The sequence below is a fragment of the Typopeltis vanoorti genome, chromosome 24, assembly GCF_054136105.1.
Source record: "Typopeltis vanoorti isolate ZY-2024b chromosome 24, IOZ_Tvanoo_1.0, whole genome shotgun sequence".
In the NCBI taxonomy this organism is placed as follows: Eukaryota; Metazoa; Arthropoda; class Arachnida; order Uropygi; family Thelyphonidae; genus Typopeltis; species Typopeltis vanoorti.
In genome coordinates, this window is record NC_143572.1 from 65,357,788 (window position 1) to 65,375,950 (window position 18,163).

An 18,163-nucleotide genomic window follows, 5' to 3' on the forward strand; every position below is an offset into this window, starting at 1 on the left:
GACTAGACAAAAGACCTGTTTGCAGAAAAAATCATCTTTCATCAGGACAACGCACCTGCCCACAAAGGTGTTTTGGCAATGGGAAAATTAAGGGATCTGCACTATGAATTTTTGGAACATTGGATCCCTCTGCTTTCTGTCTCTTCCCAAAACTAAAACACTTCCTATCTGTTCAGCGTTTTTGTTCGAATCAAGAAGATTCGAACAACATTCTTTCTCTTGCAGCTGTAGAGGGGTATTTTGCAGATCTTACTGAGAATATTTACAGGAATGGGATAATGGCGCTGGAATATCGCTGGAATAAATGTATTAGTGTGATGGAAGATTATGTTGAAAAATTAAAAATAATTTTGAAATTATAAATTCGTTTTTTCATTATTAGGCCTAGAACTTTTCAACCCCCCCCCCTCGTATGAGTGTTTACACAGAAAATTGCTGATATCATGTCAAGAACGCTAACATGTAAGGATAAGTAGGTGATAGTTTCACTCTATAAAGTGATAGTTATGATTTGGATTTCTGTACACAGATCTAGTCACTAAGTTATATAGGTGATGAGCAGATATTGGAGAGAGTGGAAAGGCGAATAACCAGGATTGTCTGAGTACTCTGGAATATTGAGTATGAAGACAGATTGAAGGAATGTCGTCTTCAGAGGTTGGAAGATAGAAGGAGGTGGGATGATGTCATTGAGATGTGTAAGTTGGTGAAAAGAACATATCAAATACGTAGAGGGGAATTATTGCTATAGGATAATGGGTGATGCAATAACGAGAGGCCATCATGTGAATAAGGAGGTTAAAATGGGATTTGTGAGTGACGGGTAGAGAATGAATGCGTTGATTCAACATTGAAGGTATTCACGACAAGATATGAGAGTTATTGTGATCTGTGAGTAATCAACTTCTCACATTGAGTCGTCTTGCTGATAAGTGCTGCCAATCATTGTCCTTTTAGAATATAAATTACACATCATTAATGACAATTATCATTATTTTAACTGATTCTCAAACGACATTAATTACAGTAATCCCTCGATTAATGCGCTCCGATTAGTGCGTCATTTTTTTTTTCGATACCCAAATTCGATTACTGTACCTATATACATCTTAAAAATAAATGTTACAAATTTTAAAAATTTTTGATCTACACATTTTTTATGGCTAACTATTTTAAAAAATCACTCACCAGAATGAAATAATTTAGTTACCGATTTAAAACATATTACAAAGTTATTTTTAATGGCATACTACACTACTTCCATGTACACTATGTATTCTTTGTTCCAAATTTTTACCGCCGAATTTTATGTCGTCTGCTATAGTACGTCCACAGATTCGAGATCCTTCGACACTTCTGCGCATGTCACAAAAAGGAGAATCCATTCCAATAATAGGGTAATCAATCCGTCTTCTGGGATGAGTTGTTTATTATTACACGTCGGAAAATTAACTTCTCTTTTAGGATCATCGTAGTTTTTAACGTGGTAACTATTTCGCTTGTATAACAGCTGGGAAATTTTATCTATAAAGCACGTGATTTCGCGTGTTGGCGACCAATTCGTGCGTCCTTCATTTCTTTCTCCACTTCAGTGATAACGTCCAAGAGTTAATTAAATTTCATTCTGAATGATAGGTTATTGTATTCGATTAGTGCGTTTTCGATTAACGCGCCTGTTTTAAAGAACGCATTAGGCGCACTAATCAAGGTAATTGCTGTATATCGAATTAGTTATCGCATATTATCTTCTTTTAAATCAGTACAAAACCTTACATTTAGTTTATTTCTAGAGTGTCGATTATTTTGTTAATTTCTGATGGAATTGTAACAATGGAGAATTTTGAATATAAAAATTACTTACCAGTCCACTGTTGCATTAGAGGAATGTATTCTCTCCAGAATGCACATTTCTCCTCTCTGAATCCATGTCCTGTAGAGCTCGAACTAGAATTATCAAAGATGATATAATCCTTGTTTTGCAATGTATAGAGAGGCCACGTATACGATTCTTGCGATCCGTCAGGTGAAATATTTGGATTCCTAGAAAGGAAGATAAGGCATTAACATCTTATCTTCAGTTCTTTCTTTTAAAAATAAATGTTTCCAATAAGTTCAAATACATGTTTCAAAAATAGGTTAAATATCCATAGAGTAAATTAAATATCCGTAACTACTCTGCCAAATCAATTATTTATTAATTATTTCACATTAAAAAAAAAAAAGATCATTAAGTTTGCAAACCTCAGAAATGTTTTTTGTATCTTCCGCTTCTCACTGATTTTGAGACAATCGAGTACACATTGATAAAATACTCGATGTTCCCTATCCCATTCTCAGAATAAAAGATTTTATACACTTACTAAGATATCATTTCGCGATTTAGTATGAAGTGTGTTTGCTGTTAGCCTAAGGCAGGAAGTTTAGTAGTCGCGATTGTTGCGCCCTCTACTATTCGTTATGGTATAGCGCTATGCTATAAGTAGAAATACGTCAATTGAAAAAAGAGAAATAGGCACAACCTACAGCTGTATAAAATGGAAAAATACCTTACAGCTGTCAAACATTTTTTCCTAATATAGGACAAAAGTGAATGATGATTATCAATGTGGTCTTAAGTTAGTTTCAATTTCATGCTTTCGTTGCTCATAATCTCATTGGTTTAATTGCGTAGCCTAATTCATACGTCAAAAATTATTCCTATTTTCTCACAATTTTTTTCCAAACTTCCCATGGCAGATGCTTTACATCTTAAATCTGTATGTACACCTTACATCTAGAACAAAGGTGTACATACAGATCAAGTTACGGCAATGGGAAGCCGGCTACTTCGCCATAAATTATTACCGAGAGTATTTAAGAAGATAAACTGTTTTCAACTCTTCCACCAAAACCATCTCTTTGAGTTCGGAACGTTAGTGGGAATGTTTGCTATCAGACCTCATTGAGAATAGAAATAGAACTCGCTTCGTAAATATTACTTAAATTAAATCTTTAATAAGATAACAATTGATCCTTCCGTAAGTTCTTCTTACCCGAACAGCAGATGGCATCCTGATTCTATCACATCTTCCATCACAGCAATATGACATCAGGTTGTCAGTCAGAGTCTATTCATTTCTTCTAACTTAAGATTACGTTAAAAACTCCAGAGGATCCAGTGTATAATGAAACAAAGAAAATAAAAACTGTCTTCCTTAGAACAGTATTCCTGCATTATATAATCGTTTCTCATATTAGAATAATAAATATAACTTGTAAACATTCCTTGATGTGTCAGGATGCATTAAAATATATAAACGCAGCAATTCAATTTTAAAGAATTATTCGCGAAGCTTCTGTTCTTTATTTTTATTTTTATTTTTTTTTGGAAATACTCTTCAGAACTTCTAACGTAATCTTTCACTTGAATTTCTATCGATGCGCACCGTGCTTTTTTCAAATAGTGCGTGAACGACCAAGGTACAAACGCAACGGTGCATATTAAAACATCAGCGGTATATAGTGGCATTTAATATTGTTTCTTGGGCATGGTTCAGATTAATCAGCTTTAAAGTGAGATTTTATTCTTAAGAATTTAGTCTTAAGTCAATGCCTGGCATTGTACTCCATTTAAGAGTACCTATGATGAACTGTGACTGAAGGCATTGAAAATATAAACTTATTGTGATAAGGAACTACCGAACCAGTTAGGCACGCCACAGATGAAAAGGAACTGGAGAGATTCTAAAAGCCATTTTGCATTCCACTGTGCAACATTGAATTCTCTCGACCATGAGTTTCAGACTTCAGTCAGCAGCTGGAGAGGTTTTGTTTCGAAGCATTACTTATCTGAACTTCATTATCTTTAGCTTACGTGTAAGGGCTGCTGAGTACATGCCAAATTTCATCCCAAGAATGCATGGTTCGACAGGAGACGGAACTCTCATTCATTGAAACTGCAGACTACTGGGAAGAAATCAATGATAAATCGCTCTACCCTCTTCAAATGAGAAGGCAATCTCAAGAAAAATGTTATTTGCTAGTGTATCATCTCATTTGTTAAGAACGGTTGCAATGATGTTGGTTCCCATTTGGTCTACCGTACTGCCTTGAATAATAAACACCGAACTAGGGAGGGTCCTGTGGAATTCAGCAACAAAAGTTTGCACAGAATTCTCATCTGAAACTTACCGAGCACCTTGAAGGAGAAACTTATGTTTTCAACATCACAATAGGAACCGACTACCCTTTTGGTTGAGGAAGGAGCCGAAATATTCGTGTCATTTAATCAAAATGTATTGGAAAGTCTTCCATGAAAAGCAGATGTGTAAGCGTGCAAGTATTTCTAATCTTTTTTTTAGCAAGTTTTCTATAAAGTACGACGTTAAATCCTAAACGTCGTACTTTAGGATTTAAATAATCCTCTCTTTCTGTGCATTTTCTATATTCGTACAAGTAATTTTTCAACAATGTTATTGTAAATTTCTTCAGACTATTTATAGAATAATTTTCTCACCTCTGCGTCAGACGTCATTTACATAAAGGATATCCTTGAGACGTGTTTTCAATTTATGAAATAATGACAAATTCAATAGAGCCAAACATCAGGGATGATGCTACATAACTTCAATTCCATCTCTTCAATAGCAGTTGATGCGAACACTCCTGGTTTCGTATCATCATATTCTAGAAATCGTTCGGACTTTTAGTTATTTTCTAAATGAAGGACATCTCATCAGTATCCTTTTTGGAGAATGACAAGGAATAGGTCAATGCAGAGATGAAATTGTGGTTCGGTTGGAGTAACTCCTCCACTACCGAAGAGTTGGACTATGAGGGTTTTTATGTGGTGAAAGAAATATATTCAAAGGCAAGGAAATTCCGTTTTGGTGTTGAAGATTCTACAAGAAAGCATTACTTTCTCCGATACTATCGCAAATTTGATAAAGTTGATAAATTAGAGTTATTATTATTTTTTTCCCAAAGAAGTGTTTATACTGATTTGTTTTCTGGCTAGCTAACCATATAACAAATTAAGAAAGAAAAAAGTCGTTAATTTGGGAAAAGACTAACGAAGTATTAATAAGAAGCATACGATGACCACACTCATTGACATTTTTTTTCTCAAATTGCTTGCGTTTTAAAGGCTAACGAGAATGACTCGAGATATGATACCTATAAAGGATAATATTAAAAAACATTGTAAATTTTCAGAGATACACGAAGTCTATGCTGTATATATTGAACTTGTCGTGCCATGCTAGCAAAGTATTTGGACTTGCGTCAAATCTGCTTAATAAGAAATAACTCACCCCCAGAACAACAAAATGGCTTCCACTCTTTAGTACAGTTTTAATACATATTTTCCACGATCACAAACCGTTAAAAACCTGCATCTCCTACTTTATCTCTGTCATCTATCAAAATTTATAGTTCACATCTAACCTGCTTAACGTAAATTTCATTTATAAAAATAATTCATGATTTTCGTAAAAAATAAACAAAATTAATGGATACATCATTTTGCATACCAACCCTTGATTTGTTGAAGGAACTGTTGAAGGCGATTAACCATCTTCAACAGAAGATAAACGCTAAGTTTACAGAAACTGAAAACTGAAAGCTTACTTTCTGTAAACTTATTTAAACAGTCTCAGTCTTGAATTTTTTTCCGTCAAGAATTTCAGAATCAATTTCAACTTTTCAATCAATAATTTAAACTAATTTGGAATAGCAAAAACAGTCACTCACTATCCATTTCATTTATATACGTATATGTTTTAACTGCCTTTCAACAAGCTCTGAAATTTTTTTCTGAGATGATTAAGATTACATAATCTCAGCTCTTTATTAATTAAAAAAGAAAATACAACTTACCCAGTACGTGCAAAGTTGGCCCAATATCTCATCATTCTACGGGACATCTGAATGTCATCAGCAGTGAATTCATTGAACAAAGGAGTATGAAATAAACCGAAAACGTAAGGGATCTCGCTCATGTGATATGAACCCATCCAGTTGGGAGAACTAAGGGATATCGCAGATTGTGGTCTGTAATCGAATCTGTACAAGTAAACGTTGTTTCCTGAATTGGCATAACTTTGAGCAAATCGGTGTGTAGGACAAGTGAAATGGATATCACCTTCTAATTGATCAATACTAAGAACGTGATTAAAATCTATCCAGTCAGTGTACTCGTAGAGAATGGACTTCTGAATCTTTTCATCCTCATAAGGAGAAAACATTTCCATACTAAGGAGGAACTGGTCATGTGTTATTGAAAGGTTTTCTCTCAGATCCAATATTTCGGGTAAGTAAGCTACTGCGAAAAGAATTCCTTCGTTTAAGTTAGATCCAATGAGGATACTTGTGTTCATGAAATTATTTTCTTGAAGAGACTTTTCCGGATCTTCTACAAGGAAATGTCCATCAACTACAGGAGCAAAAGACGGATATATCAGTGAACGTAATTTGTATTCTTTCTCAGCGATTTCTTTGGCGTCTTTTTTTCTGAGGCAGTCCAAAATAGCATCAACATCATCCTTATCATGAGGACAGTTTAATGCTTCTGCTAATCGAAGTCCGTGATCAGTATTCTTTGTTCTGGTTTGCATTGCCCATGGTGATGTAACACCCCCACTCTGCAAGATTGCTCCTTTGAAAAGGTTTCTACTGAGTGGCGACAGCAGATGAAAACCAACACTTGACGATCCTGCACTCTCTCCAAACAGCGTGATACTTTCTGGATTTCCTCCGAAGGCATCAATATTCTCTCTCACCCACTGAATAGCCATCGTTTGGTCCAGTAATCCTACATTCCCCGGTGCACCTAGATGATCAAAGTAAAGAAATCCAAATGATCCAAGTCTATAATTTATGGACACCACAATTACATTTTCTTCGCTAACTAAACCCTGTGCGTCAAATAGTTTTGCTCCCGAAGATCCGATGATGAATATACCTCCATGAATCCATACTAACACGGTTGCATTTTTTGGTGGTGGTTTTGGTCTCCACACATTCAACTGTAGGCAGTCTTCTCCAAATGTTTTTGGTGTCATTAATTTTAGCAAGAGGTCTATTCGTTTATGTCCTAAACCCAGTATTTGCATACAGTTCTTTGGCTTTTTTGTGGCATTCAATACTTCCGACCATTCATCAATAACTTGTGGTGGACGGAAACGATATTCACCTACAGGCGGTTTGGCGTACGGTATGCCAAGAAAAGCTTCCACAGACTTGTTTTCCCGTGCATTTATATTGATTCCTCTCACGGGTCCTTTGCTAGTCTGAACAACCAAATCTTCTTGTTGGGATTCAGTACACACTTCCTGGCAAGGAAGTATTATTAGTATAATGACTGAAACAAAATATTTTGATTTCACGAAGAAAGAAAGCATACTTGCTGACCTTTTTGTGTTTCTAAATTAATCTTCAGGATACTTGGAAGCACTGGAAGAAATTTCCTAGAAAAGGATAGAAATAATTTTATTAACTCCCACTTAATGTAGAAATTTTATTTTCATTTATACTATAAAGATATAGCAAAAACGTATTTTTTTAGAATTTATCGGAATTCTTGCTGAACCAATAGAGATAGGGTATGAATTCATACAGTATATACATGAGCATGATAGACGTGTCAGTTTATAATAGTAACAATGTTAAATTACACTACCGAATGAAAACTAGAAATAGTATTGTTGTTTCCATTCTAATCTATCCAACGTGAGCAAACAAGTTTATATGTGCAGTATGAGTGGGAACTTATAGTTCCATGCATGAGTATGCGTTCTAATAGTAGGTAGTTGTGGTAATTATTATTATTTTATTTTTTTAAAATAAATGGAAAGGACACTTATTTAAGTATTTTTATAGGCGCGAATATTTTATATTATAAACTTGTTGCCACACTATGACATAAGTGAGTTCAAGAGGAGGACAATGATCACAAATGAATGAATACATACGCTGCGCAGAAGGAACTTTGCGTGTGCACATGTGAAGTGAAACTGACGGAAGGAAGGACTTATATAATTCTGATGACTGTATTTAAAGGGATTCGGAATTAGCTGTCTAGAGAAAGAATTGTTCACTTGAGAGTGTGAAAGTGCAAAGTTAGAAAAACTATACCTCTTAGGTCAATGAAGATGAGTATGAGTAGGCACTCGTGAAGCAGTGCGTGTAAGAATAAACAGAAATGCTTAATCTGGTCTCTCAGGTGACAACGTCGAATGGGTTAATCAGTATAAGATTAACTCATTAACAGATGGTAGTTATTTCGGATGTGCTAAGGAGATTTTATTTCATGAATGCTAATGCTAGTAGGAATAGGAGAGAGAACCTTTTGGCATTCGTTAATACAACCTTGCCAAAACTTGTCGTCATTAGTGAGACTTGGCTAACAGCAAACCATGAATCACCTACTCTTTGTAGCCCAAAGAGTAGGCGATTAAGAAAGGCTTGTACTATTTTATTTTTAAATAATCTGTTGTGAGACCATTTGAACAATTTATATAGTTGGGTGAAGTTATAGGCCATGCGATGCGAGAGATGATGCGGCAGAATATATCAGCGAATGGCACAGTGATTGCGAGTCAACGAATTATTATGGTAAACCTCAACTACAGACATAAATATGAAAGGACAAAAAATCAGATAGCTCACTAAAGGTAATTACTAAGAGGTAATTTTATTTGACATAAAACGACAGACGATCAGTCCATAATTAAGGTGGTAACATTGCCTCCAACTGAGGGAGAGAGAGACAGAATGTTGGCATGACTTGTGAAGTGAAGCATGACATGCTGCTTCTTACTGGTTGGTTCTCCTCAGAGACCAGGCAGAAACCTTAAGATAGCAAACACAGTACTAAGCAAAATATGTGAAGTTTTCACTTAAGAAGGGTGCATGGAGAACTATAGGGCAGTTGATTATAACACACTTAGGAGGCAGCGAATAGAGAATCTTCAAAGGAAGGATGTTAGCAGTGCAGCCAACGAGTATCTCAAGAGAATGTACAAGGCTAAAGCAAGAAAGTTGAACATCTTGTTAAGAACCCAAACTAAGATTATGACAAGAAATTAGCCCAGCAGGAAAAAGTATATCCTAAAGAATGTGTTTCGGTATGTGGCAAGTAAAAGGAAGAATAACTAAAATAAAGAACCAAAAGGCTTCAGATTGGCGAGGCAAAATTATATAAATCAAGTAGATATTAAATCCAGCATTATCGCTTGCCCAAGCGTCCATATATTCGCCTTCTATTGGTCCATTTTGAAAAGGTTTCACTGGCCTGACAGCTGTTTCGAACTTGTTGGTTCTCCTCAGATACCAGGCAGAAATCTTAAGAGGGGAAAAACTCTCGTTCAGTACTAAGGAACTCGAAGTGTCGGAGAGGTGTATTTTTCGTAAGCGAACTCTTGGTCGGTGCGTACAGTATTTACTAAAATAAAATTTCGGTTTTGAAATAATTCTGGATTTAATATCCACTGGATTTATATAAGGAAGAATGACTATCGAAGGATAACCTTAACGAGTGCTGATGTGCCTAGCAGTGTGATAGAAGCAAACAAGATAGTTTAGTTACTGAACGACCACTTTGGAAGTGGTCGTTGTATTTATCATTCTAGTGAGGATGTTGATGCGACAAGGAGTAATGTGAGACTAAAAGTTGAAGAACTGGAAGTATTTAGGATATTGTAGAATGACCGTGCAAATACGGCCTTGGAATTAAATGGGATGTAATGTTCAAAGGAATCAATGGATAGTTCGACTCCCGCGATGTCTTCGGAGTTTACGGAGGTGCCTTGTTGAATAATGATAATAACAGTGTCATCGATCTCATCTAATGTTACCATGTTCCTCATCTTTTCTTTATTCAGTATTTTCTGACGCATCGAAACTATCATTATACACTTCAATATCCTCATGAAGTCGCAACTCAGAATGATAATAATAATTTTTTGAATAAAGTTATTTATATTTATAGTGTCGTAGTTATATATATAAAATCATTCCTAAAAGAATTATGAAGATGGTTTGGTCAAAGTTTAGCAGAAAAGCGCTATATTTTGTTAACCGCTACATATTGTTACAATCTCCGGGACCCATTCAATGATCTAAGCCAATTATTGAAGGGTTGGGAAATTTCATATCTGGTAACAGACAGATAATGTTGATTGAATACACCGAACTTATAATGGATGAAATGTGGCTTACGTTTCCATATACTGTACTTTAGCTAGTACACTAACTAAAACGTAGTAACTACTATTTATTATATAAATATAAAATTTCAATAACAAAGTGAAAAGCAACAAACATTCGGTTCGACTTACCTATTAGAGGTTCTTAAAGTTACTTTTGGTGTTTGGTTGCTGAACAGTTCGGTTCTTAAATACAATAATTGTACCTTTCCGATAACCTGTTTTGCCATTTACAAGAAGACCTTCAGTCTTAACTTGTTATTACCCTTGAGAAACTGCACGTGCTATAGTCAGATGAAATATGTTTTTTTTTTTTAATCCATTGCCAATTAACTCATTTGCATGGTTTTTCCGTGGATAACATTTCTTTACCTGGAGCAGTATAAGCCTTGAATATTTCATTTCCAGTTATGTTATGATTGGATTAATTTCACTTATTAGCTGAAAAATGCTTAACATGGTTGGCAGATTTTGAATTAAGCTAAACCAAGGTTCTTCATAATTTGAGATAAATCATACTATCATACTACTATAAATGAGCCTTCTCTCATTCACAGAGGAAGAACTCTCCTTTTAGTTATATTTTTCTCATTTCCTACTTAAAGATGCCTTTGAATACATTAAAAAGTTACTCAAAATATTATTTAATTTCTATCTCTGAGTAAATTCCTTATATACATTTTAATTATATATTCTATATGACATTACCACATTACAAACGGCATTAGTTTTGATTATGATCATCCTTAATTGTTGTTAACTCACAAGGAGGAGAAGGATGCTCAGAAAATTTTGAAACTGCAATATATAATAGAATAATGTTGTGCTATAAAGGTGAAGGAGCCTCCGTAGTTTAATTAATTTCAACGAGCCAATTAGCTGGAAAGGATCCTGTTCGAATCACCTAAGTGAGGATATTTCTGTGACTTTTGTAGCAATAACTGACATGAGAATTTAATATGAGAACTTAATGAATCAGATTTAGGATCAAACATCAGTATTTAGGATATTGCAAACACTGCTGTACTTTGGATAGGATATCAGTTCGCGTATTACGTGAATGTGCAAAGACATTGTCAATGCCTCACACGTTGCTGTTTAACTTACGTCTGAGCTCTGGTAAGGTCCCTCTGGAATGGAAGGAAGGTAAAATAGTTCATTCGCATAAAAGGAGGCCCTAAGGCTGCAGTACAAAATTGCAGACTAATCACCATCTCGAGAGTAGTGGTAAAAGTATTGGAAAAGTTGGTTAAAGACAGAATTCAGGAATGGGTGGATACGAATATGACATTCTATGTCATATTCGTATCCAGTTTAATGGGTATACCATTGGAGGAAACATGGTTTTGTTAAAAGACGATCTTGCGTTAGTAATTTATTAACTTTTTATAATAAAGTGACAGCTGAGTTGGACAAGGGAAATGGCTACACAGTGATACTGCTGGATTTAGCTAAGACTTTTGACAGGATACACCATGGAACACTCTTAAGCATAATGGGGGAGAACTAATGGGGATGGATATTAAACTAGTGATGTGGATACCAGATTGGCTCATAGAGAGATATCAAAAAGTAATGGAGGAGCAGAATCCAGAATGAAGCAGATGACCAGTGTTGTGCTGCAAGGCTCTGTGCTTGGACCATTATTGTTTAATTTGTATATAAATGATATAGGAAATGACTTGAAGGGAGTTATTCAGTTGTTCGCTGATGATGCAAAGATGGGTAGCGTAATAATTAATCAAACTGATATAAAAACGGGATGACTTAAATAAGATGGCAAGAATGGGCAAAAGATGATGGATATCAGTTCAATGTGGAAAGGTATAAAGTCATGCATTTTGGGATTAAAAGATTACTAGCTGTATACCACATTGATCGAACGGTACTCCAAGAGATTAATGAGGCTAGGGAATTGGGGATGTTGGTGGACAGAGAGCTGAAGTTCAGAGATCACATTGCTAAGGTGTCCAAGACAGCTCATAGAATTACTTGGTTATTGAAAAACACCATAGAGATAAAGAAGTTATTATTCTTCTTTGTAAGGCGTTGGTTCGTCCACATCTGAATAACTGTGCTCAGGTCTGGTCGCCTGGGTTCTTGGAGATGACGAAGTGGTAGAAAAGATTCAGAGGCGAGTGACCAAATAGGTGAGTGGTATAATCAATGCTTCCTACATTGATAGATTGAGAGTTTGTGAGATACAGAGGTAGGCTGGTAGGTGGATATGAGAGGATATGATTAAAATATTTAAGTTACTAAAAGAGTTTTATAAGATTGATGCAGGGGAATATTTCAGCAGTGGGATAGGGGTAGAATAACCAGAAGTCATTCCTGGAAATTAAGTAAGAGTGTGGTTAACCAGGATGTGAGGACTATATTTTTTGCTTGGAGAGTGGTGAATGAATGGAATGCATTGCCTGACTCAGTTGTGACTGCTTTAGTCTATCAGTGAGTTCAAGAAGAGATGATAGATATTGTGTGGATAGTTTGGGTCTCCCGTGATGAGTCTTCGGACTCCATGGAGGTCGCCGTATAACAATAGTAATAATAAATATGAGTTGTAAGCACAGTGAAACAGGTAATGCTATTATTATCTGCAGAATATAATGTAATGTTAAGACAGAAGTTACATGACGTGCATAAAAATTATTTCATCTAGAAAGTTGTCAATAGGGGTCTAGGGGACCGATTTAATTGATCCAGAATTCATTAGTAGATTGTGACCTCAGGAGATCGAAGATCAGTCATGGCTTAATTCATGCAAAACCGAAGAACATACTTTTCAGTTGTTAGTTTTAATTATTTTCAAAATAATTATATAACATGAAGTATTACTACAGCTCAGTTAATTACTAATACGTAGTATAAATACCAAATAAATAAATAAAATAAATACTAACACGAATGTGGAGCCTCCCTAACTCAATCGCTTTCGAGGAAGCTCTGTGGCTGGAGATATGTGGATCAGATTCCTGTCAAAGACTCGACGAACCTTTTCTATTTTTGTACACTCCCTTCTTTCAGATTCAAATTTCATATTGCATTCGTAAGTTTATATTAAATACTATGTGTTTAATGTTGAATAATCCATATCATATGTATCTTCATTTGTAAGAGCGGAAATGGTGTATCGGAAGTGCAGGAATATAACTGGTAGGTCTCTTAACCTACCTTTTAGTTAAAAAAAAGTGACACATTTATTTATTTTTTGTGCATTCAGTTGCGATTTATTTTCACAGAACCATCTGTGTATGTTCAGATTTGGCATCTCAAAGATGGGTGTATTGCTTGGAGAAAATTGTAGCTGTATCATATCAGAACGGCTGATTAGGTTCGCTTTCAGAAATATTTAACATCTAAATCAGAAAAAAGATGGGATTTGATGGAAATGACAGCATTTTTTCTTTGTTCCCAAACTTAAACGGAAGGTTACATCTCTTCTAATTTCCTAGAATATAGTTTTCATGATTACATATTGTGATCGATAGAATCGAATTCTGTAAATCTATAAAATTGATTTCTTTTGTTTCTAAATTATTATTATTATTAAGAAAGACCTCTAGGGAGTCAGAGACTCATCGAGGGAGGCCACATACTACACACACACACACACCAGCTATCATACCTGTTCTTGAATTCATTCACATTTCTTGCACTCGTAACATCCAAATTGCAATCCACCCCAATCACGCACCACCCTCTGAGAGAAAAATCTAGCCTCCCCCCCTTTCTTAACAGCTTTCATTCTCATCTTCCAAGGAAGCCCTCTCGTCCTTTCCCCACCCTCCATAAATTGAAAAATTCCATTCTTTGAAATCCTGTATGACCCTTTCAGAAGTCTGTAAGTCTCAATCACATCATCCCTCTTTTTCCTGTTTGCTAGTGATTGCAGTCTATAAATTCTCAATTTGTCTTCATAATCAGTATTTCATAATCCTGATATCATTTTTAACGCTCTCCTTTGCGCTCTCTCCAATATATCAGAATCGCAACAACGGAAACCAGGAGATCAGATCTGCGCACAACAGTCCAAGTGAGGTATTATCAAGGCCTTGTATAGAGGAAAAATAACATCCTTATCTTTACATGTGAACGTTCGTTTCAGTTGCAATTATCTTTTGAGTTGTATATGCAATCTTTGCCACATGACCCCTAAATAACTTCCTATCTATTAACACTCCAAGATCCCTAGCCTCATCAGTTTCTTCTAGCATAATCCCACCAATATAATACGACATTGGATAACTTTCATAATTTATATGGCTAACTGATCACGCTGAAGTGTATGACTTTACATTTACTGACATCCATTTTCCCATGCAAACAATTCCAGCCTATTCAAATTATTCTGCATATCAGCACCATTCCTGGTTATCCTACCTATCTTTGCATCATCAGCAAATAGCTGTATGTTGTTCATTAAAACGTTCCCAATATCATTAATGTACAGATTGAATTAACATTGGACTAAAGACTGATCCTTGTGGTACACTACTGGTTACCTTAAACCTTGCAGACTGCGCATAAATAAATTTATATTTTTATAAATATAAATATAATACAATAAATATAAATATAACAAGCAGAATGCGTATAATGTAATTGCATATCTTAAAATGTTTTTTACAATAACTCTTTATATGTTTATTTATTTTTTATATATGTCAGAGCAGTGTCTTTCAATCGATATCGTTTGCTTTCTATTATCCTGAGTTGTTGTGTAGATAATTTGTATGGCTATTCCAGCTTTGATCAGCATCGAAAGAAGTCCGAGATATCGTGTTGATTTCGCTTGTGTTATAATTGTGGTTTTAGGATCTGCGCTTTGTGTACAGGAGGATGGATGTCGGGTAGAGCGATGTTTAGTTTCTATGGGTTGGATCTGGAGGTTTTTGTATATCATTAGCTTTGTTTTTTCAGGTTGGATATATATACCGTTGTCCAGTTAGCCAGTTAGTGATCCGATTGATGTCGTGTTGCATATTTGTGTAAGAGATATTTGCTTTGATGTAAATGGTACAACGCCCGTGTCTTCTTCGAATTGGAAGATTTTACTTTTTAGGAGAAGATGGCTAATATCGTTTGTGTATATGTTGAACATAATGGGAGATAAAACAACTCCTTTTGGTAATCCACAAGTTATCAGCATCTCCTTGCTCTGCGCTTTTCCTATACTTGTGATGTGTTTTCTGTTTTTCATGTATGCTTTGAACCACTGGAGTAGACGACCTCCGATTCCGATATGTGTTGGTTTTGTTCAACAAGGTTTTGTTTATCAGTGTGTCAAAAGATTTTGTTAGGTCAATAAAAACGACTAATACTATGCTATTTTTATCTAATGCAGTGTTTATTAGGTCTGTGAAATCTTCCAGGAGTGTTGCTGTTCCTTTATTTGTTTGAAAGCCATATTGTGTTTTTGGATTGATTTGGAATTTTAAAAAAATTATATTTTTATTTATTATTCACATCACGTATACAAAATATACATATTATACTATTCAACTTGTATAAGTATGACAATATTTCACGATACAGTTCAATGCACAGTACAATGTTACAAAATAAAATTCAAGTATTACTATCATATTCTATTGGTACTAACACTTATTTTGGCTATTATTTTATTATAGTTAATTAAAAGTTTTCTCATATATGCAAGTAGAATATAATATATATCGATTGGTTTCATAGTTATGATAAGTAACTGGTTTAGAGTAATGTAAGTTAGTTAATGCAAATATGTGTTACCAAGGGCCGTAGCTATATTGGTTACTAGAAAAGTAATTAGCTCAAAACAGACACTGAGAGTCCGGGGACCGCATCTAAGAGCTCCCTTACCAGTTATAATAATGTACGTGTTGATATTTTAATTCCTAATTGAATGAACCAATTTTTAAATCAATACCTTAATTGGTTATGATATATGAGTTATAAAGATCTCTTATACCATACGTTTAAAATAATTGTCAACATTCTTTAATCCCATAAGGTAGTTTCTCAATCTTTTTCTGAATACATATTCTGAGGTTATAGATTTAATTTCATTCGGAAGTTTATTATAGCTGCTCGTCCCAATGTACTCGAAAGATTTATGAGAAATTTCTTTGTTAGCCATAGGTACTTCCAGCGTGTTTCGACCGCAGCGCAATCCATAGTTTACATCATATACCAAGAAACTTGCAGTGTTTCTTTTTACATATAACAGACAGCCATAGAGATATAGTTTCTGAAATGGTAGAATATTATGAACGATATACAGATCATTGATTGAATGTACAAAGTCGGTAGTAGTTATGGCTCTAATTATTCTGTTTTGTATTCTTATTAATGGAAGCAGATTGTTATAATAGTCTCCTCCCCAACAGGTAATGCCGTATTGCAGTGAAGAATTTATCCAGGAATAGTATAAACATCTTAAGAATGCTGCATTTACATACAAATTTTTTAACATCATATATTCTGTTAATTACGAACCTAAACTTATTTGTTAAGAAAGTGGTGTGGGAGTTCCACTTCAAATTGCTATCGATATGGAGGCCCAAATACTTGACGGTTTTTGTTTTTTTGATTAAGCTACATTTACAATTTAGAGTATCGCTACATTTCCTTTCATGCCATTTTATAGTTATACTGTGATCTAATTTTATAGTTATACTGTGATCTAATTTGTCTGTTAATGTAAAGTACGTATATCTCGTTTTGTCGGTATTAATGTTAAATCCGTTGTTGCTAAACCATATACTTAGTTTTAACACATCGCTATTAATCCGATTTTTTAGATTTTCAAGGGTTGTTTCGGTGTATACTAAAGCCGTATAGTCAGCAAAGGATATCATTTTGCCAAAAAGTTTGTATTTACATAGATCATTAACATGTATTATGAATAGGATGGGTCCTAGTACCGACTCTTGTGGGACTCCGTGTTTTATTATGTTTGTTGTGCTTTTAAATATATCATAGCTGGTATATTGTTTTCTATTATTCAGATAGGATCTGAACCAGTCATTAGTAATTCTCCTAATGCAGTATTTGGACATTTTCAATAGCAATAGATCATGATGAACACAGTCGAACGCTTTGGATATATCAAGAAAAACAGCTGCCGTGTGCATTCCTTCATTTATTCCACTATAGACCTTTTTATGAAACTCCAGTAGCGCTTTTTCAGTATTGCATTCGGATCTGAACCTATTGATTAGTTGCGTAAAATGATATTGTATTTAAATAGCTATTTAAGCGTTTTTGTTATCAGAATTTCAATAACCTTTGAGATTGTGGATAGTATAGATATTGGTCTGTAATTTTCGATTTCATTTCTATTTCCTCCTTTAAATAACGGTACAACTGAAGCAGTCTTTATGTGTTCTATAAATTTACCATGTTCAAAGGATTTATTAATGATATTTGTAAAGAATTGTAATTTATGCCTAATGATAATGTTTAACTTTTTAACATTTATGTTGTCACATCCCACTTTTTTCCCTTTTTTTAATCCGATTACTACACACTTCACTTGATCTTCGTTTACTGCATGTAGATACATATAATTCTTAATCTACGGAAGGTGACTGACATACTTTGCTCTTTCTGCAGGGTCGAAAACACAACTGCCATAGTTGGTAAAGTGGTTGTTCATTTTGTTAAGTATATCAGTGATGTCATTGCCCTCTAACTGAAACTGATTTGTGTCTAATAAGTCAGTTTGTGGCAGTTGATAATGTTTTATGTATCGTTCAAATTTTTTATAATTGGTGCCAATTACAAATTTATTCTGACTACCTGTGCCACTCATGTTAACACTATCAGGTATAGATAGTTTCAAAAGTATCGAATGGTGATCTGTTATATTACTAATGTAAATTGCAGTGGATACCTCATAGGCCATTCTGTTTCTTATGAATATGTGACTAGTTGCATTCAACTATTCGAGTTGTACATTTCTCTCGTATTGCCATCGATGTAAGCAAGAAACCCAT

The 18,163-nt window shown here is 34.7% G+C and overlaps 1 protein-coding gene across 1 annotated transcript in view; it reads right to left on the reverse strand.

Annotated features, from left to right (window-relative positions):
• The window catches only part of LOC150093345 (cholinesterase-like), a 48,814-nt gene that overhangs the window by 29,136 nt on the left and 1,515 nt on the right, over positions 1 to 18,163 (reverse strand). The window contains exons 2-3 of the mRNA XM_090413601.1: positions 5,857 to 7,310; positions 1,862 to 2,040 (exon numbers count right to left, since the gene is read on the reverse strand). Of these exons, the coding sequence (XP_090269727.1) occupies positions 1,862 to 2,040; positions 5,857 to 7,310 (1,633 nt within the window). The remainder of the gene's footprint in view (positions 1 to 1,861; positions 2,041 to 5,856; positions 7,311 to 18,163) is intronic.